Genomic DNA, 24073 nt, shown 5'->3' with positions numbered 1-24073 from the left:
ATAACCTACCGGTAAGACCATGTTTTGACAAAACACAAAGAAAATCCAGATGGAATTTGTATTTAGTTTTCCCACTAATCACTATAATGGTCATACCTTTTGAACAATAGATGCTATTTCTAATCTGTCACCTGTTCTATATTGCCCACATAATTGTCTATAAAATAAGATAATACATTCCTTTATTGATCCCCTTGGGGAAATTCAGGCATCATAGCAGCATGGGGGAGGGGAGGTATAAGGTAGTAAAAAAGCAGTGTAAACAATATAACAAATCAATACAATTTTACTCTGGACATGTGCATATGGGCAACACGGTGCGAGATGAGGCTAACTTCTAAGACTCTTTCAAAGGTGTTGAGCGGCCAAGCATAAATTGAGCTTGATTGATGCTATGTTTTTTCACCGGCTACACATTGTCATGATGTCTTGTGTATGTCATAAATGTCACTGTGAATTGAAAATGGGGGACCCTGATGTAAACAAAGTCTTTCTCTGGTCTGCATCCCCTTAACAATTGTGTGTATTGAGCCGTACTGTATTGTACCCATTCTGCAATCTGTTAAATAAAGTTTTGATTGATTCATTCATTCATTCATTCAAAGAAACAGATGTAAAACCATTGATAGGAACTAGGAAGTCAGGTGTATCTCTGGAGGTGGCAGTTGGTTTTGTCTGTCTCTGAATCATGTTGTGCAACTCTGTCAAACATTCCATAAACCCCTCAGACATTTGAATGTGCTGTGATATGGCATCAATAAAAACCATTTCCTGACTGCACACAAACTCAAGATAGTCGATATCCAGTGGTGGGTGCTGGAGCACGTGTGAAAGGCCTTCTTGCAACCTCGCCATGATGTGCTGTTTTAACAATTCCTACGGAGAAAGGAAAAACCTGTGAGGAGACTAGGGCTGTCCCCGACTAAGGATTTGGATGGTCGACTAGGATTGGCCAAAATGTGGCGTTAGTCAACTATTGGTCGACTTAAAAAAAAAAAAAAAAAAAAAAAAAAGTATAATATAATTTTTTTTTTTTTTTTTAATTTTTTATTGAGAAATGTATCATTCCATTTGGGCTGTGGGGGGTGCTTAATGTCTGAAGGAGTCGACTGAAGGCTTCTTGTCCTCTGCAAAAGCATGCAATTGGTCCACTGATGGATACATCTTGATATTTGTCTAGTCTAGTGTGTTCATTAGATGGGTGAAATCCTCTTTCAGTGCCTCTGTGCCTGTTTTCGTAGGCAGTTAGCCTCTGTTAAATACTTAGAAATAATTTCAGTTACTTTGCCCATCATATATTTACTGTACTTACCCATCCAGCTTGCTGGTTCCTGGCACCGTGCTCCATTCGCTGACTTTTGGTTCTTAAAGGAAAACTCCAACATTTTGGGAAATTAGCTTATTTAACATCTTCCCTGGAGTTAGACAAGAAGATACATACCTTTTTTGTCTATGTGCGTGCATTTAGCTTTGGGAACAGTCGCTCCGTTAGCGTAGCTTAGCTTCATCACTGGAAGTGAGGGAGGACAGTAGCCTGACGTTCCCTACAGGTTTGTTGATATTCTCATTCCTTCAAAGGATCCGAACCGATTGAAGTTTATGGATACCATGACTTAAAATCCTCTTACCTTGACGATTAAAAGCCTCCCCAATTTAGAAAACAGTAATCCAATGGCTGGTATTGATAATATAATACTAACTGCTGCACGCTTCGAGCTAACACAGAACAGGATGGTAAAGCAAATATAATGACTTCCTTTCTGGGGTTTTCAAAATAAAAGTGCGATGTTTATAGCAGCGGAAAATGTTTATTTTGTACATTATCTAACGTTAACACGAACCTAAACTAACTTTAGGTTAGTTGTAACGTTAGTTTAGGTTCGTGTTAACGTTAGATAATGTACAAAATAAACGTTTTCCGCTGCTATCAACGTGCACTTTTATTTTGAAAACCCCAGAAAGGAAGTCATTATATTTGCTTTACCATCCTGTTCTGTGTTAGCTCCGGTTAGCTCCGAGCGTCCAGTAGTTAGTAGTATATTATCAATACCAGCCATTGGATTACTGTTTTCTAAATTGGGGAGGCTTTTAATTGTCAAGGTAAGAGGATTTTAAGTCATGGTATCCATAAACTTCAATCGGTTCGGATCCTTTGAAGGAATGAGAATATCAACAAACCTGTAGGGAACGTCAGGCTACTGTCCTCCCTCACTTCCAGTGATGAAGCTAAGCTATGCTAACGGAGCGACTGTTCCCAAAGCTAAATGCACGCACAGAGACAAAAAAGGTATGTATCTTCTTGTCTAACTCCAGGGAAGATGTTAAATAAGCTAATTTCCCAAAATGTTGGAGTTTTCCTTTAAAGATAATGTGCGATTTTGGCCACTTGTAGCGCTCGTGAGCCGAACACACCTCGGGCCGTGTTCGGTAGCGCCAAAGAAGAAGAAGCTTCACACACGAATCCACACAGGGAAAACAGCGAAATATTTGTCTCAAAATTCTGTACGTAACTCCAAGCTGATCATGCGTGTCCTTAGAATTCCGTATGTAAATCTAAGCAGACCAAGCGTGTTTTTAGAATTCCGTACGTAAATCTAAGCAGATCAAGCGTGTCCTTATGATTTACGATACACAAATTGAGAGGTGTGTGGATCGTTTTTACGATTGTGGATTCTACTTTTGCGTTTGTTTATTTATTTATTTTTTAAACTTAATTTTTTAGCGTTTATCGCTTTCCTGGTCAAGCATGACCGACAGTTGCAGGGTGAAACGGGAGAGAGAGCAGGGGGAGACATTCGGCAAATGACGGCGGGTCCGGGAATCGAACTCGGAGTCAACCAGATCCGTGACGCAGCACGGAGTCCCGCGCGAGCGCGGTAACATGGTGTGCTACTGGAGCACCCCGCGTTTGTTTATTTTTGATAGAAATCTACCCCCATAAGGGGAATCTGAGTCGGCAGCACAAGTGATACACAGGAAGTGTGCGCTGTCGATCTGTGAATGGAGAAATAACTTAATAAGACACATTACCTCTTCTTGCCTTGCTCAGCTGGCAGCGGTTTATTTGATAAATATTAAATAATAGTAACAGCAGTAACAGTGTAACAACACTAACTAACTAACAGGATACTGTGTTGTAAACAAACACACAGTAAAGTAGTTGAGTAGATAGTAATAGTAGTGTGTATAGTACACACAGTAGCAATCTGATTGCAATCTGTTTGCATAAAAACATATAAAATGATAAATCACATTTTGAGGTTGGTGTAAAGTGCCACATGGTGATGGAAGAGGTCTGGTTAGGGGTTATATTTAGAGGTGGTCTAGGTTTGGTTAGGGGTTAGAGTTAGAGATGTTCTAGGTCTGGTTATGGCCCCTATTAACCAGAACTAGACCACCTCTAACTCTAACCCTTAACCAGACCTAGACCACCTCTAACTCTAACCCCTAAGTTAGGGTTGGTGATGCTCAGTGCTGGGCTTCTGCCTGCTGGCAGCGGTTTATTCTATAACAATGAGGTACTCAATTGAGCGCCCTCCAACCTAACAAGGCCACTGGCCATGACAACATCCCCTCCAAATTCCTCAGAGACGCAGCAGCCGCCATCACCCCAGTCATCACACACATAATAAACCTCTATAAAACAGGGGCACGTCCCCAAGGACTTCAAAATTGCGAGAGTGACCCCTCTGCACAAAAAGGGCAGCAAATTAGACCCAGGCAACTACCGCCCTGTTTCTATTCTTACCTCCATCTCGAAAGTCATGGAGAAAATAGTCTACGAACAGGTCGAAAAGTACCTGGCGGAAAAAAATCTAATCTACGAATTCCAATCTGGCTTCAGAACGTCCCACTCCACTGACACATGCCTCCTCTATTTGAATGACCACATCAAACACGAGGTGGACGCGGGCAAATACTGCGGCATGGTCATGCTGGACCTACAAAAGGCCTTCGACACTGTCAATCACTCCATTCTGATGGACAAGCTAAAAGCAATTGGTTTTGATAGCTTATCAGTGAGCTGGATGCAATCCTACCTGGAGGGGAGAGAACAGATGGTAGAGGTAAACGGTACTCTATCCCCCCCCCCCTCACAGTGAGCTGTGGTGTTCCACAAGGAAGCATACTAGGACCGCTACTCTTCCTAATTTATGCAAATGACATGTTGTCAGCCTGTGACTGCAACTTGTTCCTGTTTGCGGACGACTCAGCCCTGCTGGTCTCTGACAAGAACAAGTTGCAGGTTGAAAAAACCCTCAGCTCGGAACTAGGCAAAATCTGCATATGGCTCGCTGATAACAAACTATCATTACACATGGGCAAAACAGAGTCCATTCTCTTCGGTTCAAATAACAAACTCAGCAAGACCGACGGCTTCTCAGTTACAGTGGGTGACAATATTGTCACAAGGAAAGACGAAATTACCTACCTGGGTTCCATCCTAGAGGCAAATCTTTCCTGTGACAAAATGGCATCCAATGTAATAAAAAAAGTCAACCAACGAACTAGATTCTTGTACCGGATCTCCTCTCTGGTAAACAAGAATACCCTGAAGACTCTGGCAGGAGCACTCATTCAAGGGTACTATGACTATGCGTGCACCTCATGGTACCAAAGCACCTCAAAGGCGCTTAAAACAAAATTACAAACATCACAAAACAAACTGGTCAGACTACTACTTGACCTGAACCCCAGAACCCACCTCACCCCTGCCCACTTTGACAACCTAGGTTGGCTTAGAGTAGACGACAGAGTACAGCAACTTGCAATGGGCCTGGTCTACAAGATACACTATACGACCGGGGTGCCCATGTACATGTCAAAATACTTCCCAAAGGTCAGTGAATACCACAACCACTACACCAGAGGAAGCTCAACAAATCATGTTAAACCCAGATTCAGCTCAAACAAGGGACTAAACACGTTTCGCAATTATGCCACAACAATGTGGAACGCCCTACCCAAAGCTGTAAAGGAATGTGAATCCCTGCCCACATTCAAAACCGCTCTTAAAGAGCACCTACGGGAGGCTGCAATTCGAAACTGGCCACCGTAAATGCCCAAAACCCCCACCACCTCCTAATAGACAGTCTCCTCCCCACCGCATGTATATATTCCCTCCCCGCCGTATGTATATTTCTCTCCCACCCACCCACCCCCTCCTAATGTACAGTCCCCTCCCCATCATATGTATATACTCTGTCAGGATCTAGGGGTAACAGTACTGTATATTTGAATACCGTTTATGTCACAAATGTATCAGTACTAAATACCTATATGTCCCTATGCCATAAATGTCATGTATGTTGTGTATGTCATAAATGTCTATATGAATTGAAAATGGGGGACCCTGATGGAAACAAGACAAACGTCTTTCTCAGGTCTGCATCCCCTTAACAATTGTATGTATTGAGCCGTACTGTATTGTACCCATTCTGCAATCTGTTAAATAAAGTTTTCATTCATTCACAACAGGATACTGTAAACTAAGTAAACAGAACACACAGTAGTACTAGTAGTAGTACACACTGATTGCAATCTGCTTGCATAAAAACATATAAAATCATATTCTGAGGTCAGTGCCACATGGAAGAGGTCTGGTTAGTGATTAGAGTTAGAGGTGGTCTAGGTCTGGTTAGGGTAACTTAAGGGTAGTTAAGCATTCATTATAATTTATTATTATTTAGATATATGGATGTAAAGGGCTAGACCAACTCTTAACCCCTATCCAGACCTAGACCACCTCGAAGTCACAACCCTAACTTAGGGGTTAGAGTTAGAGGTGGTCTAGGTCTGGTTAGGGGTTAGAGTTAGAGGTGGTCTAGGTCTGGTTATACTGATCCGATACCAGTGCATACATTATTTTTTTTTTATATTATATAAATTATAACACTTTTTTTTCTTTTTTACAGCTACTGTTTTATATATACTGTTTTTTAGTAATAACTAGAAAGTAATGGTATTTATTCAACAACAGGTGATTGTATAGATTAGTATTAGTATCATTAATTGACAACTATGCTCAATGAGTTCACCCACGGAAAGATTGTTGGCACATTGGTTCCGCACGGACGTTATACATTGTTGCACTTGCTACCAGAAGGCTCCGTTTAGGTTAGCTACTGTAGTAGCAGAGGCTCTGTTGTGATTTTTAATGCAAAATAAATATTCAACATTCTATTTTGAGACTCCGCCTCAGACTCTTATCATTTGGCACTAAAAGCTAAACATTGTCACCGGTATGGCTGTCTGCATTATGTCATTATTTGCGTGCATGTGTGGGAGAGGTCGATCAGTGAGCATGAGATAGCAGTTAACGCGAGCTAGATGGAAAGACGAACAACGTTACTGGTGAAAAAGTTATTTACCTTGGAATACTCCTTTGCCAACTTGCTGTACTTTGCTTGCAGGTCTGCAGCTGGATTATGAATAGTCCCAACTTTAGCCAAGGTAACGTTAAGCTAAAACTAGCTTTTCAGATAGCTCTTCAGCTAATGCTAATAACTGAGCTCCCCTTCACACTGCTCTGTCGGGACGATGGCATAATAATAATGTGAATTATTCGAAAAGTTATAATAATTTTGTCTCGTCTTGTTTTAGTCAACAATATCAACATACATGAAGAGAAATTTCGTCCTGGTTTTTGTAAATTACATTTTTGTGTCCTCGGTTGTGGTCAACAATATTTAATTAACTATTTAGTCACGTTAGCGTCACATGGTCTTCAATAACGTGACGTCACGTCTCGTTGTCGTCATGAAAAAAACCTTTGTTGACGAACATCTTTCGTCATAATTTTCGTTGACAAAATTAACACTGATAGTTAGCAAAGCCAAGATACATAGCATGCTAGTTGCTAACGTTACCACTCGGTTTCAATGCTGGGTTCTATCAAATGGAACATAAAATAAAAGCACTGTAGCATTGTCCAGATCACATTATATAAGTTATAACAGTTTGAGAAATATAGTAAGACAACTTAGTGAAATATAGCCTTCATTTTCAGATATTCATATTTTAAATTAGCGATTAGTTAATGGTAGCTCATTGTAATATTAGCTAAGTGTCTGTCTATTACAATCAGAGGGTCTATAACCGTAGTTGCATTAAAACATCCCAACATGGCTCCCTGACCGCAAGGCATTCTTGGTGTGTTCACCAAATTGGGGCATATAGTCTCTCCCGCCTAAACGCAGTCCGTCTTCAACATGAAAGGTATGGCGTATTGACTGTGCAACCACACAGATTAATTTGTCTTTTTGTCTTTTTAAGATTCAGCTGAGGGACTTCTTTACCTTTTTTAGTGTGATTATTTTTTTCCAGTTCAGTTTTGAACAAAACAAAAACAATTAGTTTGGTTGGTGTTTCGCTTGTCGAGTAGGCGGTAATAAAATGAGTACTCCGTGTCCCTAGTAGTGCCCCCCCCCCCCCCTCCTGTCTTCCAGGAGCAGTGACTGATCACTAATTCAGGCAGTGTGGCCTGGCACCGCGTCAAAGAATGAAATGACAGCAGCACCGTTTCCTCACCGAGGCAAAGCCAGGAATTGGAGTCTGCGGGCTGCTCCCTCCTGTGAAATCTCACACCCTTGTGTCCTCGACGTCCCTGCAAAGAAGAGATCAGTCTGTTCGCCATCTGTGGACCGAGTGTTTACAGCAGTGAGTGGATGAAGGACGCCTCTTCACACACAAGTGAATTAGGAGGCAACAGCCAGAACCGGATGTGTCAGAGGAGGAGGGGGGGGGGGGGGGGGTCGCTCAATATGAGTTTGTTTAGGTAATGGATTGTTTTATCTGAGGACACTGAGGGACACCCCCCCCCCCTCTCTATTTTGCTCTCGTGTATAGGCAGTGGAATAGAGATGAAAGAGATTATGAGGAGGTCTAGCTGTGGGCTGTGCCAGGTTTTATAAAAAATATATATTTTTATTGTATCGAAGGGCCCCTTAGGGTGGAAAAAAACCATCCCACTATCTGCTGAGCACAGGAACGCTGTCCACTTAATTCCCCCTGTAATGACTATTTCCTTTTGTGAAACTACTTCTCTTTTGCATATCGGATGGATTAAGAGGCATGCAATTGAAAGTAACGTTTTTTTTTTTAAAGTTCTAAGCACCACTTGTTTTTATTTATTTCTTTCCTCCAGCTTTCCTCCCATAATTGCATATTTTAAATAAATTTGGGAGCAAATAGAGTATAATTCTTTATCCGATTGTGGTGTCCCCCTCTTGGAAGAAATTAGTTTCTCATTAAATAAAAACGCAACCCATAATCCCCTAACGGTACTTGTGTTGGAGGACAGGCAAGCACAGACTGTGTTAAAGCAGTGACTTGTAGGCCAGAGAGAAGATCATTACCACCAAGTGTCCCCAAAGTAGTGGTCAGAGGAGAGAAGAAGCAAGAAGACCGATAATGGGTGATACTGAATGAATGAATGAATGAAAAGTTTATATTTGAACATGTACTTCTCCATATTTCTCCAAACAAATCACGGTATCTTGTTCCGTCAAACCAAACAATCATAACAACACATTAAAAAACATTAAAAAAAAACATTAAAAATAAATAAAAAGGAATTATAAACAAAAGGTCAAGAGCAAACATGTCCAAAAAAGGAGTACTGATACCGATATTTAGAGTAGGGCAGTCAATTTACTGATATTTAGAGTAGGGCAGCCAATTTAATGATATTTAGAGTAGGGCAGCCAATTTAATGATATTTAGAGTAGGGCAGCCAATATAATGCTATTTAGAGTATAGGGCAGTCAATATAATGATATTTAGAGTATAGGGCAGTCAATATAATGATATTTAGAGTAAGGCAGCCTATATAATGATATTTAGTGTAGGGCAGTCAATATAATGATATTTAGAGTAAGGCAGCCTATATAATGATATTTAGAGTAGGGCAGCCTATATAATGATATTTAGAGTAGGGCAGCCATACCAAGGAGCTGGTGGTGGACTTCCGGGGCAAGAAGAGGCCCCCCCCCCCCGATTCCCATCACCATCCGAGGGGAGGAGGTGGAGGTGGTGGACTCATATAAGTTCCTTGGGGTACACCTGAACAATAAACTGGACTGGTCGGATAACACAGAGGCCCTCTACAGGAAGGGACAGAGCAGGCTGTTCTTCCGGAGGAGTCTCAGGTCCTTCAACGTGTGCAATAGACTGCTGCAGTCATTTTACCAGTCTGTAGTGTCCAGCGTCCTCTTCTATGCTGGGGAAGCTACATCAACTCAAGGGACACCAACAAACTCAACAAGCTGGTGAGGAAGGCTAGCTCCGTGGTGGGAGTCGAGCTACCTAGACTAGAGGTTTGATTTGATTTTATTACGGATCCCCATTAGCTGGTGCCATGGCAACCAGCTAGTCTTCCTGGGGTCCACACAAAAAACATACAAAAACAATTGTTGCAAAACAGAATTATTAACACTTTGACTGCCGGGACACGTCTTTTCACGTCTTTGCTGGCCATGCTAAAGTTGCCGGGGGACGCTGTACAGCGTCCTTATATCAATATTTCAAAAATCTGCGATCGGATTCATATTCCCCCTCCGCTGGCCTGAGATCCACCAGCAGGACCCACTGAGCTCTCTGGCGGTTCAGGAGCGCCATCTGGTGGCCGATCGGCGCAATCGCCACACAGGATGTTGAATAGAGGTTGTCATGACGACCGTAGTACTTCCGGGCGCTCGCTATGGTTCATGGGACTCTGGCTCGTCACGCTACACGGTGATCGATTGGCAATAACTCGATAAACAACATGATTTGGACGTATATACCATTATACAAGCTGGAGATGGACCGGGTAAAAATATATCCCATAATGATAAAATTTCTACTCGACGATGATCGCCCAACGGCGCACGGAGACTGGGGTGAGTTTTAGCGTGTAACGTTACCATCTTAGATACTAACTGCTATTATCAACATTTGACCCACATTAGATGATTGGTATAACGCTGCCCACGGAATTATAAACGCCCCCTCGCCCATCCGGTCAACATCAGATGACGTGTAGTAACTTCTAGAAGTACGTCTAGTTGGAATTTTTTATATCGCGCTGATTGCCATCAAACTGTATTTCATCATCAATATAATGCATTTGGGGCTATATATCACGTTCTGGAGAAAGCTGCAGAAAGAGATGAAAACATACTTATACATTAGACCATACTTTACTATGAATATGTGAATGAAAAAGTTTAACGTTGCTACACAATGAACAATACATATAGGACTTTGAATGGGCCCTAATAATGGCAATGTAACAATAGAATTTAAAAAGTTATAGCCCTGCAAAGAAGGGGACTTTCTCCATAGACAAATAGCGCTGGCAATCTATGGTATATCATTAATTTAACCCAAGGCAACCAAAGTGTTAAAAGCCAGTACTCAACATACAATACACAATGAAACTAACAATTAAGATGGCTAAAATTACATACAAGCAAAGAAACAGAAAACAAAAAACAAAACAAAACAAAATACAAAATACAGTGTTAAATACAATTTAAGATTGTTTTTAAAATTGAATATTTTTAAGAATTGCTTTTAGAATGCTCATCAATGTTACTAATTATTAAAAGCCAGTACTCAACATACAATACACAATGAAACTAACAATTAAGATGGCTAAAATTACATGCAAGCAAAGAAACAGAGAACAAAAAAACAAAACAAAATACAGTGTTAAATACAATTTAAGATTGTTTTTAAAATTTAATATTTTTAAGAATTGCTTTTAGAATGCTCATCAATGTTACTAAAACATCAATTTCACCATACCTTTTAAAAATAATGAGTATGTTATGGCTCTATACATTGCAGTTTTCTTTAGAGCGTTGGTTCTAGGCAGAGGTAGGGTGAAGCGACTACTTGAAGCATGTCTGGTATTATGGTCATGAGGTGATGGCAGAGAGGGGGATGAGAAGGAAGCTGGCTGCCATCCTGGAGAACCCCTCCCACCCTCTCTACGACGAGCTAGTCAAGATGAGAAGCACGTTCAGCCACAGACTTATACCCCGCCGACACTCAACTAACCGCCTCGGACAGTCCTTCATACCAGCGGCCATCGGAATCCACAACAGTGGGCAGCGACTGCTGCCAGACATTGACCTAGAACTAATAGGAACCCAAGGAGGACAATAACACTACCTTAGGCATACTGCACCTTATGTGGATACTGTGAATAATGTATATTTCAGTTAGTTAGATAGTAAATTATAACACTACCTTATGCATACTGCACCTTATGTGACACTGTGAATACTGTGCATATATATTTCAGTTAGTTAGATAGTAAATTATATTGACCTATTTGTTTACACTGCTTGTGTTGTTTTTACTACCTGTACCCCCCCCCTTCCCCCATGCTGCTATGATGCCTGAATTTCCCCAATGGGATCAATAAAGGAATATCTTTTTCGTTCTTTTCCTGTTGTCCTTAGTTTTCTTTTTTCGTGATCGTTTGGTCAGTGATAATGCAAGTGGGGGCATGGCCGTGCTCAGTGATGGGTGCAGGTGGGGGCATGGCCTTGGTCAGTGACTGGTGCATTGTGTAAAATTCTTTCACCGAGCGCCCATAGTTTTAGTAGGTGAAGCAAGACGCTACACCAGTATTCATATAACTAGGGTTATAATTCATAACCTTGGATTGTACTAATAGGCGAAATGAGGAAAGACCTGTGGCTCATCTCCATTCAACAAAGCTTTCTTTGTACACAAACCCTTCCAAAGGGGTTGGAACCTCTTGACTATTTTGCCTAAAAGTGGGAGTGGTCATGGATTCACTCTGCCTCTATGTAACCTCGTTCCCAGCTTTATCTCGAGAGATAAAGCCTGGTAAAGCACTACGGCCCAAAGTGGGAATCAGGTAGGAAGTCCCGCCCCTGAAATCACGACACGGTGCTCATGAAAATGTATCCCCCCCAGAAACAATCTCGTTATCGCCTCCCTCGACAGGCTGACAGACCTGCTTGTTGTTTGTTTCGCTGGGGACTATAAACGGATCAGGGGGTGCCTGGAAACCGGAAAGCCTGTAGCCGGTATTTCTGTATTTCCGATTCACATTTTAGGAGGCATAGCTTTACCAGCCTAGCCTTATGGTATCCTCAACCTTTGACACCTGTCTTAATCGTTTGTGCCCCCCCCCAGTCTCGCCAGACCCCAGAAGGCGAGTTCCTGCCGCTGGATCAGTGCGAGCTGGACGTGGGGTTCGGGACGGGTGCCGACCAGCTCTTCCTCGTGTCGCCCCTTACCATCTGCCATGAGATCAACCCCAGGAGCCCCTTCTTCGACCTGTCGCAGCGCTCGCTCATGAACGAGGAGTTTGAGATCGTCGTCATCCTCGAGGGCATCGTGGAGACGACCGGTTAGAGAAACCATTATCACAATTTCACACTTTTTCTCTCCCCCCCCCCCCCCTTGTGTCCAATAAGACTTATCTTCATCTCATCTTTTGTTCTCCTGTCCTTTAGCCCCTGGCCTAGTGCAAAACCTCAATAATAACTTATCAAGTATTTAACAGAATGCTTGATTTGTGTTTAAATATTCAATAGTGCAAGCTTTTCTCTACCAGTCATTGGTCCTTATTCTCTAACATGTTCGTAAGTACCTTTGTAAATACCTTGGTAAAAATGCCGTACTAACACATTTACAAAAATCCCCCTCCGGATTCCTGAACGCGTGAAATGTGGCCAAAATCTTCGCAGCTGGGTTCCCTTGAATGAAAAACGTCACTCATTCTTAACCCCTTAAAGCCAGGGGTCGGCAACCTGCGGCTCCGAAGCCAATCAGCTGCGGCTCCCTGGCCCAAAAAAAAAAGATCGATGTCATACTGTGACACTGAAATGAAAAAATATTTCATCAACTAAGATATTTAGTCAACAAAAGGCTTACCTGTATGCCTGATATGTGGTGCAAAATTTGCGAACAACGAAAAATGTTTAAGGGAAGTACTCTAATAGAGCTGCATAGTTCAGGGTTTTATTTCAAAGTAGGTCTACAGATGCCAGTGTTTTTTCTCCTTTTCTGTGTTTTATTTCAAAGTAGGTTTACACATGGTAGTATTTTTTCAATGTGGACTACTTTTTATTTTATAAATGTTCCACAAATAAGGGAACGACTCAAATATACCTGAATAGTTCAGGGTTTTATTTCAAAGTCGGTCTACAGACGCCGGTGTTTTGTCTCCTCTTCTGTGTTTTATTTAAAAATAAGTCTACACAGCCAGTATTTTTTCTCCTCTTCATAAGAGTTTGAGGTTTTCCTTTGTTATAACAGGTAAAAACAGCAATAAAAAGTATTTTTTTTTGTTGCTTTATAATCCCATTAATGCAACAAACTGTGCTATAAGTATAAAGTATAATAAATTGCTAATTACTTTGGGTATGCAATTGTCAGGCGTTTTATGCTAAATGTGGGGTATGCTTGGGGAGGATATATAAAACGTTATACACTGTTATCGATAGGTTATGTAGATAACCTAGTTATATTAGTATTGGCTGAGCGTCCCGCTCTGAGCCTTATGAGATACCCCTTATCTCCTATGATACCTACTGTATCTCCAACGAAACAACTACATGCACCCCACCTGTATGGGGCCCCGCCCCTATGGTGGCATAGCCCATATAACCATGACTCTGGTCACCAAACACCCTTCCTCGCCAAATCCCGTCCCAGGAAAAGATCCCTCAAGAGGGAACTCAGGGCCGCGCAGAGCGGGACGCTCAGCCAATACTAATATAACTAGGTTATCTACATAACCTATCGCTATATATCGTATTTGCTTATCGCGTCCCGCTCTGAGCCTTATGAGATATGGGGAAGAGCGGACGCGAGACCCGACAGATGTACCCCCTGAGGACCCGTAAGCCCACATCAAGGGGTGCGGGGAGCCCTGTCACCCCATCCTTCCTAATGAAGGGGGGGCGCAGTCAACTCCACCTGAATGCGAACAAGAGGGAACTAGAACCCCTTGAACACACCGTACAGGCGGAACCACGTGTGAATCAACACACTGTGGCCCATACCCATACACTCCTGCTACCCTACCAAAGGACGGGAAGCAGGAAAGGCCACAGACCCCAGAACCGCCTGGGAGACAGAACCCCCGGTCATGTCCATGAGGTAAAACCTTACAAAGGGGCCCGGGGAGGACCATGAAGCCGCAGCACAGATGTCCTCCACCGAGGCCCCACCCAGGAGAGCGGCAGAGGCAGCCACCCCACGAGTGGAGTGCGCCCTGATGCCCCCAGGGGGATCCTGCCCAGCCAACATGTAGCAGAGGGTAATACCCTCGCACAACCAATGGGACAGGCGCTGCTTCGACAGTGCCTTACCAGCACGAGCCCCACCGTAACAGACAAAAAGCTGGTCGGTAACCCTGAAGTCCTGAGTACGGCTGAGGTAAATCCCCAAAGCACGGACTGGACATGACAGGTGAAGGCCCGCATCTAACTCACTAGTGTGAGGAGGAGGACGAAAAGCCTGAACCACAATATCCCGGGAGCGGAAGGAACTCCGGATATTCTTAGGCACGAAAGCAGGATTAGGTCGCAGAGTGGCACCGCAATCGGTCCGAAAAGACAGGCACTCTGGACGTACCGAGAGAGCACAGAGCTCACCTACGCGTTTAGCGGAAGTGACAGCCAGTAAGAACGCGGTCTTGAAGGACAGCTGTCCCAACGGCGCCTGCTCGAGCGGCTCAAACGGGGCCAAGGACAACCGACCGAGGACCAACTGAAGATCCCAAGTCGGAGCCAAGGAGCGTTGCACCGGCTTAACGCGTCGAGCGCCAAGCAGGAAACGCTTCACAAGAGGGTGGCTGAACAAAACAGTCCCCTCAAAACCCTCATGATAGGAGGATATAGCTGCCGCATATACCCGCACCGTCGAAGCCGACAGTCTACCAAGAAGAGACTGGAGATAACTCAGAACAGCATCCAGGGGGCAGGAGACTGGGTCCCAGCCCCCCCCCTTACACCACTCTTGGAACGCACGCCACCTGCCCGCGTAAACCGCGACAGTGGAGGGAGCATGCGCACACCGGATGGTATCAACCACCGAGGGATCCATCCTCTCCAGACTCACCCTCCCACCAGCCACACCACCAGGCATTGACCCAACACCGGAGGCTGGAAAAACAATCCGTTGTGCTGTGAGAGGGCCGTCGCTGACCACGGAATGACCCAAGGAGGAGCGACCAGAAGCTGGATTAAGACCGGGAACCACACTGACGTGCCCCACACTGACGTGCGACCAGGATCACCGTCCTGCGCTCCCTCCGTATCCGCTCAAACAGCTGACTCAACAGCTGTACAGGAGGGAAGGCGTACAGAAGACCGGGCGGCCACGGAAAGGCCGAGAAGGCATCCACCCCCAAGGGGGGATGATCCGCTCGCCTGAGCGAGAACCACAAGGGGCACTTGTGAGAGCGCCGGCACGCAAACAGATCCACCGATGCCTCCCCGAACCGATCCCAGATCTGCGTGACTATGTCGGGGTGGAGTTCCCACTCGTCGTGACGAAGACCGCCCGAGACATTATATCCGCCCCCACATTCTCCGTACCAGGAATGTGGAGCGCCCTCAGACTGCGCAGCCTGCGGGATGCCCATAGCAACAGTTCGCGCGCCACCCGGAGCAGGCGGGCGGAACGAGTCCCACCCTGCCTGTTGATATACGCCGCCGCCGTCACATTGTCCGTCCTGACCAAAACGTGCCTGCCTACCACCAGGTGGTCGAGCCGTTTGAGGACCAGGAGGACCGCCTTCAACTCCAACACATTGATATGCAGGATAGCCGGGTCGGCATGACCTGTCCAGCTGCCCCCCACTGCATGGGTCTGAAACGTCCCCCCCCAACCCGTGAGAGAGGCGTCGGTGAAAACCGTGACGTGTGAGCCACTGCTGCCCATGGGGACCCCAGCGGAGAGGATACCCAGCCTCCCCCAGTGGGCGAGATCCCCCCATATCGACAAAGGAACCGTCAACCGTCTCCCTTTGCCCCACACCGGATCTATTCTCAAAGAGAGAAACCACCTCTGTATCCTCCTCATAAAGAGGAGGCCAAGAGGAACCACCGTGTGAGCAGCCGACATAAGGCCCAGCAGACGCATCACCTGCAGCGCCGTAACCGTCCCTCCCAGACGGAAACCCCCGAGCGCGCGACGGAGATCCCCCCGACGCTGCTCCGAGAGGGTCGCAAGCATGGGCTTTGACCTCAATGTCAAGCCCAAGTACTCCACCTGTTGACTGGGAAGAGGGGTACTCTTCTTCCAATTCACAGCAAAACCCAGGCTGGTGAGGAATTCCACCACCAGCCGAGTATGAGACCTGGCAACCTCCTCTGAACGTCTGAGGAGTAGAATGTCGTCGAGATAGAATAGGACTCGTATCCCCCAACGACGTAAAGGCCCCAGAGCAGCCGCCACGCACTTGGTGAATGTGCGGGGAGCCAGAGAATAACCGAACGGCATTCTGTGGTACTCGTACGCTACGCCCTGAAACAGGAACCGTAGGAACTTCCTGTGAGGAGGGAAAATAGGAATGTGAAAATACGCATCCTTCAGGTCTATGGAGGTGAACCAGTCCCCCCTCCTGACAGCAAGCAGAAGGAGTCGGACGGTCAACATCCTGAATGGTCTCGCTACAATCAACCGATTGAACGCGGACAGATCCAGTATAGGTCTGACCCCCCCTGTTTTCTTGGGCACCAGAAAATAACGGGAGTAGACGCCTGACATTGCGTCCTCGCTCGGGACCACAACGACGGCCTGCTTCGCCAACAGAGATTGGATCTCGTCGGCCAGGGCTGTCACTGCGTCTGACCCTATTAATAGGGTCGGCACCAAACCTGAGAACGGAGGATGGGGCTGTGCGAACTGCAAAACCAGCCCCGCCTCTAACGTTCTCTGCATCCACCGATTCAAAGGGCATTCCCGTCGCCATATGTGAATATAATCCCACAGCGGCCCCGCCGTCAACTGACGCTGGGCCGCAAGGAACAGTAGATAGTTGGCCCGGTCCCCCCCGTCGTGCAAAGCACCCAAGGGGGGACCCCGACAGAAAGGGCCGGTTTGATACGGGAGGAGCTGTCATCAAACTTGTGGACACACACTCGCCCCCTGAACACCCCTCCAGCGCATGCTGAGGAGTTGTTCCGTAGCTAGACACGCAAGGCATGAGGACCCCATGGGCTCCTACACGCCGAAGCCCTGCAGTGATATTGCTACCACTCAAATCACGCTCGCCTCTCCTTTGCAGACCACTGCCGGTTTGACGGGAGTGGGAGGCAACAGCGCGATACCCCGCCTGGCGAGGGCGAAGCCGGGGTAACCCCTGCTGAGCATTCAACAGAAGAGGCAACGAGTCCCTCTGCTGACCACTGGAGCTAGTGGCAGCTGTAACACCAGGTTCCACCCACCCACAACCTGCAGTGTAGGAACCACGCGACGACGGAACATTCTCACGGACAGACCCAGGCTCAGCCATCAACTGGGTGTCAGCCCCTGCCCCCATGAGAAGCGAAGAATGGGGCCGCATACGCTTCAATGAAGGTTCGCGGCCCGCAGCCAAAGGAGAACACTCAGAGCCCCGCTTCTGGGGGTAACAGAGAGAGGATTGAACGGGGAGCGGGCTGCTCGCGGCAAAATGACGACGGGTTGGTTTACCAAACCCGAAATCACCCAAAATGGCCGATCCCTCGGCCGCCAAGGCTGTCGGCCTCGCGATACCCTGTTGACTCTCCAACCAGGGCACCACTGGCGGGGGAAACATGGCCGCCTGTCGAGGATCTCGCCACAGTCGTTGACGAGACTGTGCTCCCACCTCTGGCTACACAGCGTGAGGCGGTGTAGGACCCAGATCAATAACCGCCTGCGCCTCCACAGAACGCCCAAAAAGACTATCTGTGGAAAAAGGAGTCGTGAGGAGAGAAAACCTATCCTCTTCCCCAAGAGGAGACTGCTCCAACCAAACATGCCTAACAACCAAAGTCAATAGCATCCGAATCCTCCCCGCAGTTATAGCTTGCGACTGAGTCAAGATCTCTATAACACCACAAACATGAATCACGTTTACAATGTCGGTTGGACCCAAAGACCTACAACCCGACGCCATCTTGGATAGGAAAGTAGCCAGCTGAGCCATAACACTGGCCGCCACTAAATGCCATCCTGCAGCAGTATACCAGTCATTCGTCCATACTGCCACCCTCCGAGCCGATATGCTAACAAGCATCGGCCGGGCGGAACGTCGTTCATCCCCGCCTGGGCACAGAAAAGAAGCTACCTGGCTGCTTAGCCGAGGTACCCCCGCCCTGCACCCCGTTGTCAGCCCCTTCACCCGTAAAAAAGGTAAATAGAGCTCAGCGAACCCCCCCACATCCACCACCGACTGACCTTCATCAATGAAATTGGCAAGAGGAGGGAAAAGCGGAATCCCGCGGCGGGGATTATTAGACATTCCAGCGTCAACATCAGCGTTAGCAGAAAAAGCAGTAGTAGCATTAGCGTTAACAGCATGTTCCAGGATCGCCAGGACATCGCCCACTACAGTGGAACGATCGCCAAGCCGCCCCGGCCCTGGTGCCGAAACATACTCCACAGCACGACCAACACCGACATTGATGCCTACTGACACAGACCTCACCTTTGTACAAGCCGACCCGTTAGTCAAACCTTGTACGCTGCCCCTCGGTCCGTCGCCGTCAGCCGAGGAACCACCAGCACAGGTCTCATGCGTCGCCGAAACAAGCTCCGGAGAATCCAGGGAAAAACAATCCTCCGGTAAGCCCTCAACATTACGAATCTTCCTTAATCTTTTCATCCTGCTAGTTAACGTATGGTGCACGCAGCCAGTACGCTGGGACGAAAATAGAGGAAGGGTGTTTGGTGACCAGAGTCATGGTTATATGGGCTATGCCACCATAGGGGCGGGGCCCCATACAGGTGGGGTGCATGTAGTTGTTTCGTTGGAGATACAGTAGGTATCATAGGAGATAAGGGGTATCTCATAAGGCTCAGAGCGGGACGCGATAAGCAAATACGATATATAACTTCATTTTAAGGGTAAATAGGTTGTGCAGCTCCCTGAGCATTTTATTTTGTTGGACGGGGGAAAAGTGGCTCTTTTGATAGTAAAGGTTGCTGACCCCTGCCTTAAGCTTACCCCACACGCCTGACGATTGCATACCCAAAGTAATATGCAATTTATTATACTTCATACTTATAACACATGCATGCGTCTGGTCTCTTTTGAATGGTAACATTATGAGGTTTCTTACACAATAAAGAAAAATCAGTGAGTGCTAATGTAATAGAGAAACAGAGGTTTGAACACTTTTGTGTTGAATTGTTGCCAGATTCCTGTTTTTGGGTTCCAGCTGAGAGGTAGGAGCTGGAAAACATAACAGTTCCATAGCCTGAAGTCTTATGTAGTAGCCTACAGGTCCAAAGTTTATAAAAATCCCACGGAAAATGTGTGTTTAACAAAGGTTTTTGTAATGCGTGTACCGCAATAATTCAGCGTGATTATCCAAAATGGCTGTCCACTTCCATTCATTCAGACGCGCGAATCAAAACAAATAACTTGTTGGTCTTCTTCTGCCCCCTTCTCGTTGCAATCAGTGCTCATCTGTCGTTGACAAGCCGTCCGACGAGTGACCACGTCCGGTTGTAAACGATCCTGAACTGACCGGTCACCGCTGATGACGAAAATGATTGAACACTGTAGCAAAGGAGCGTCTGCTCCGAAAGCGATCCCAGACGAGCGCTGATTGCAAACGAGAAGACGTCTGTTCTCTCTTCATCATCCCCTCCATCTCTTATCTTCTCTCTTCTCCTCGTCTTCCCATCTCTCATAGTTCCTAACTTGTGTCTTGTCTTCTCGTCACCCAGGCATGACGTGTCAGGCTCGGACGTCTTACACCGAGGACGAGGTGCTGTGGGGCCACCGCTTCCTCCCCGTCATGTCCCTGGAGGAGGGCTTCTTCCGAGTGGACTACTCCCAGTTCCACAACACCTTCGAGGTCCCCACGCCGTCCCACAGCGTCAAGGAGCAGGAGGAGAAGTCCTCCCTGACGTCGCCCAACAACCCCCTGCCGGCCGCCTCCACCCCGGCCTCCCCTCCCCCGGGCAACAGCGGCGGCGGCGTCCGCGGGGTCCGCAGGGAGCGTCTGCTGTCGGTGGACTGCGTGGAGCGCTCTGAGGATCCGCCGGCCCGGCTCCCCGGCAAGCTCCAGCGCATGAGCTCTACCATCGAGGAGCGCCACCGGATGGGCCTGAGGATGGCGGCGGCGGCGCTGCCGGGCCAGAGGGCCGCCAGCACGGGGGACCTGCCCCTGCGGATCCAGAGGCTGGGCTCCGTCTGCGTCCAGGGGGAGCCGGAGGAGCAAGTCCAGCTGCTGGCGCTGAACGGAGAGCCCGGTGAGGTGGGGACGGAGACACGCAGACTGAGCTACGTCCCCACGCCGACCTCCATCACAGCCCCTGTCCAGATCCCTTCGGTCGGGGGTCGGCCGGAAGACAACCTGCCCGCCAAACTGCGCAGAATGAACGCCGACCGTTGACTTTTGATAACGACCGCTAAGACTTAAAAAAAAATAAACACTGTGTAGACAGGTAATGGACACTACTGTGATACTGATTTTCTCCTTTTATTTTCCTGCATTGTTTTCTCTAATATTTTACTACGGTATTACAGGCTTTGTACTAAGTTGTCCATTGCCATAAATAGAAGGACAACGTCAACAAGCCATCCATCTTTGACAGAGACCATCTGTGCCCCCCCCAGTGACACCAACACTTTGCCCTTGTGTTCTCCGGTTTCTCTCTGTCTGATCTCTCTGTCAATTCTCTCACTAGTGCACTCTTTTTGTCAGGGCTCCCATGAGACTAATGGGAGACTAACTAACCCCAAACTAATTATGCACCAAAGTGGCAATCCCATCATACTCTGGGAAAGTCTCTGAGAAAAACACATGACGAGAATGAAATACCCTTATCCATGAAATGAGTTGGTAGGGCCCACATTGGTGGCAAAATCTGATGTAAAATCTTACTGTGTTTATCCACATCAAGTTAAAACAGCTCACGACAATACAACGGCGATAATAGGCAAAATTGCTGTTGCAACCCCCCCCCCCCCCCCCCATCCCCACGGTGAATTTCTTATTTAAGTATTTATTTTCTCTAAATGTTCACTTTGAAGTATATTTGTAACTACTGCACAGTTGTAACTATTGTTATTTTTTGACACAATACCACCGACGTGAGCGAGTCTGTAATCGGAGGCCAATTGTGGTGGACTAGCAAGGTGCTTCATCACAATGTATATATATATTATGTATATATAGGTATATTACATAAACACACGATGGAGTAACAGGGGTGTATATATATATATATATATGAAGTGTATTTATCAATAAGGCCTTTTTTACAGGCATAGATCATTTACATCATACTAGTACTGTGCAAAAAATAATAAATCTCTTTTAAAAGCACAAACGTGTCTTTGCAAGTATTGCAATTTTTTTTATACAGAGAACGTAGTGTCTCCTTTTCTGGGTAATCTTTCGATCTGGTACTGCATAGCTGTAAATAATGAAACTAATATTGAATGTGTACCATCTAATTGCCACACGCTCTGTAATTAAAGTCCCCCAGGATTTCCTGCTTGTAGAATGCACCACTGTTGGCTCATAATAGCCTCAGACCTGTCAACTCCGACATTCATCAAATGTTAATGCCTCTACGTTTGATGTTATTCCATCAGCAACCTGCTGCCTTACAGAGCTATCGTCCCTGCTTCTCACACAGCTGAGCTGTAGAATGTCTGTCCAGAAAGACTGGAGATTTGACACCTACTATTTGACACCAATCGGCAGGCCCGGACAAAGAAATGGCAGAGCCCCCGAAAAAGTCTAGTGAATGGGCCCCAAACCTGCTTAACCAATATATGAAACATGTGTTTATTGTTGGCATCCATGGGACCCCCCCCCCCTAGCAGCTGGCCCCCAGAACCCGCCCCCCCCCCCCCCCCCCCCCCCCACACACACACACTTAAACCCTGCCAGCGGGTATGTTATTTAAATCTGAGCATAATGACTGGTTTGCGGGCTTGTCCCTCAAGTGATCAACTCGCCCAGTAGAAGCCAAGGCCCACACAGCATCTGCCAGTTACATTAATGATACTAAATGGATCCCTTCTGTCACATACTGTGCATAAAAAAAACTACCAGCTTCTCTTGTAGGTGAAAGACCCGAATCTCCACTCGGTCCAAAATGTCTTCACGAATCGCCATTAAAGCAAAACCCCTCACTGCCTTCACCTCCGGGCTGTGGGGCCTCAGGGGGGCTAATTAATTGAATTTTCTTGAGGCCAACGTAAATCATGAAGATGTTTACCCCTCCGTTTTGGTGGCACCAGTTCATTAGTCTTGATTGTGTTTGCCAAGATGGGAGTTCACCGGAGTACTATTGCCTGGAGTGACCATGTGCTTCCCCTCTCCCGTGCCGGTGCACATCTGACGATGTCCAGTGCAGATTAGTCATAGGAAGATAACAGCAACTATAAAACAGCTATGTCAGTGACAGCGCATCAGTGACCCCTGCTGATGGCAAGGAAAATAAATCAACTTAGATGGATGATGGCGGTTAAGAGGCAGCTGGGAACCGTATGGCTGTAACGCTGGTTTCTGCGGTTTTGATAAATCTTTTCTCTCCCATTTCCCCATCGCTCGGTTGCGCTTGGGAGAAAGAAGAACAAGTGTTATCTTCAAGTCAACGGGCCTCTCCTCGTGGGATGCGGGTTGTGACACCTCCGGAAGACTGATCGATGCGGCGCTCTGTTTGACAAACCTGTACAAATGTTACATCTGATTCAGCCTTTCCTGGCTCCCATGAGGCTCATATGGCCCCCATCTGTTGTATAGATAGAACGGATGGTCATCTAAACTCTATTCTATTAACAAAGGTCTTATTATTAGTCATAACTTCAATAATGACCCCTTTGATTCAACTGTAGTTTCATGAAATGGTGGCAATTATGCTGTAAGAGTAGTTCAGACATTTCTTCCTTTAAGGAGCTGACCTCACAATTTGTCCCTATCTGTTTGAGGTCTGTATTCTCCAGTGCCTAATTTGTGCACATGGATTATGATTTCATTTGCATGGTTTCGTGATTTAAGGCTATGATCACATTGGACGCCTTTTTCTTGTTCTCAAACACGAGACACGACAGTACATCGAGAATGGAAAGTGCACAGGGTGTGTACAGGGCGCACAGCGGCACAATGAGCGATACCACTGATTAATAATAAATAATAATAATAGATTGAATTTATAATGCACTTTTTGTTCACTGGGATCCCAAAGTGCTACACTACAGGGTTAAAACAGTTAAACAAATAAAATAGTTATTAGTAAAACAAATAAAATAAAATACAGAATAAAAATAAGATAAAAATAGAACATAGTTAATTAAAAATATAGTATAAACAGAAAATAAAAAAAACAACAGCACAAGAAAATAAAAAGCTAACAGTCAAAGGCCTTTTTGAACAGGTAGGTTTTCAGGCCTGCTTTAAAAGAGTCCAGGCTCTGTGGTGCCATCAGCTGGATGGGGAGGCTGTTCCACAGGCGTGGTGCAGCCGTGCAGAAGGCTCGGTCACTCATGGTGCAGAGCCGGGTATTGGGGACCTGAAGGAGCAGGCTACCTGCGGATCTGAGGGTGCGGGTGGAGGATTGTGGAATGATGAGTTCCTGAAGGTAGAGGGGTGCGTGTCCGTTTATGCAGTTATGGGTGAGCGTCAGGATTTTGTAATTGATCCGGGATGAGACAGGGAGCCAGTGTAGTGAGTGGAGGATGGGGGTTATGTGATCGTGTTTACGGACTCTCATCAGGATCCTGGCAGCGCTGTTCTGGATGTATTGCAGCTTTTGGATGCTCTTGCCAGGAATCCCGATGAAGAGTGTTACAGTAGTCCAGTCTTGAGGAGATAAAGGCATGGACAAGCTTCTCTGCATCTGACAGGGTTAGAATGGGACAGAGTTTTGATATATTTTT

At 46.3% G+C, this 24073-nt stretch overlaps 1 protein-coding gene across 2 annotated transcripts in view; it reads left to right on the top strand.

Annotated features, from left to right (window-relative positions):
• LOC311235244 (G protein-activated inward rectifier potassium channel 1-like) overlaps nucleotides 1-20573 on the top strand; it is a gene marked incomplete at its 3' end in the record, with an annotated part of 94299 nt that extends 73726 nt beyond the window's left edge. The window contains exons 2-3 of one of the 2 annotated variants that reach the window (XM_084322654.1): nucleotides 12160-12376; nucleotides 19903-20573. In XM_084322654.1, coding sequence (XP_084178780.1) covers nucleotides 12160-12376; nucleotides 19903-20573 — 888 coding nt within the window. Of the gene's footprint in view, nucleotides 1-12159; nucleotides 12382-19902 lie in introns of those variants that run through there. The other variant, XM_084322655.1, reaches the window with a different exon arrangement.
• Between the last annotated feature and the right edge of the window lie 3500 nt (nucleotides 20574-24073).

The sequence above is a fragment of the Notolepis coatsorum genome (assembly GCF_963971535.1).
Source record: "Notolepis coatsorum genome assembly, chromosome: 10".
Classification (NCBI taxonomy): Eukaryota; Metazoa; Chordata; class Actinopteri; order Aulopiformes; family Paralepididae; genus Notolepis; species Notolepis coatsorum.
This window is presented reverse-complemented; position numbering and strand designations above follow the sequence as displayed.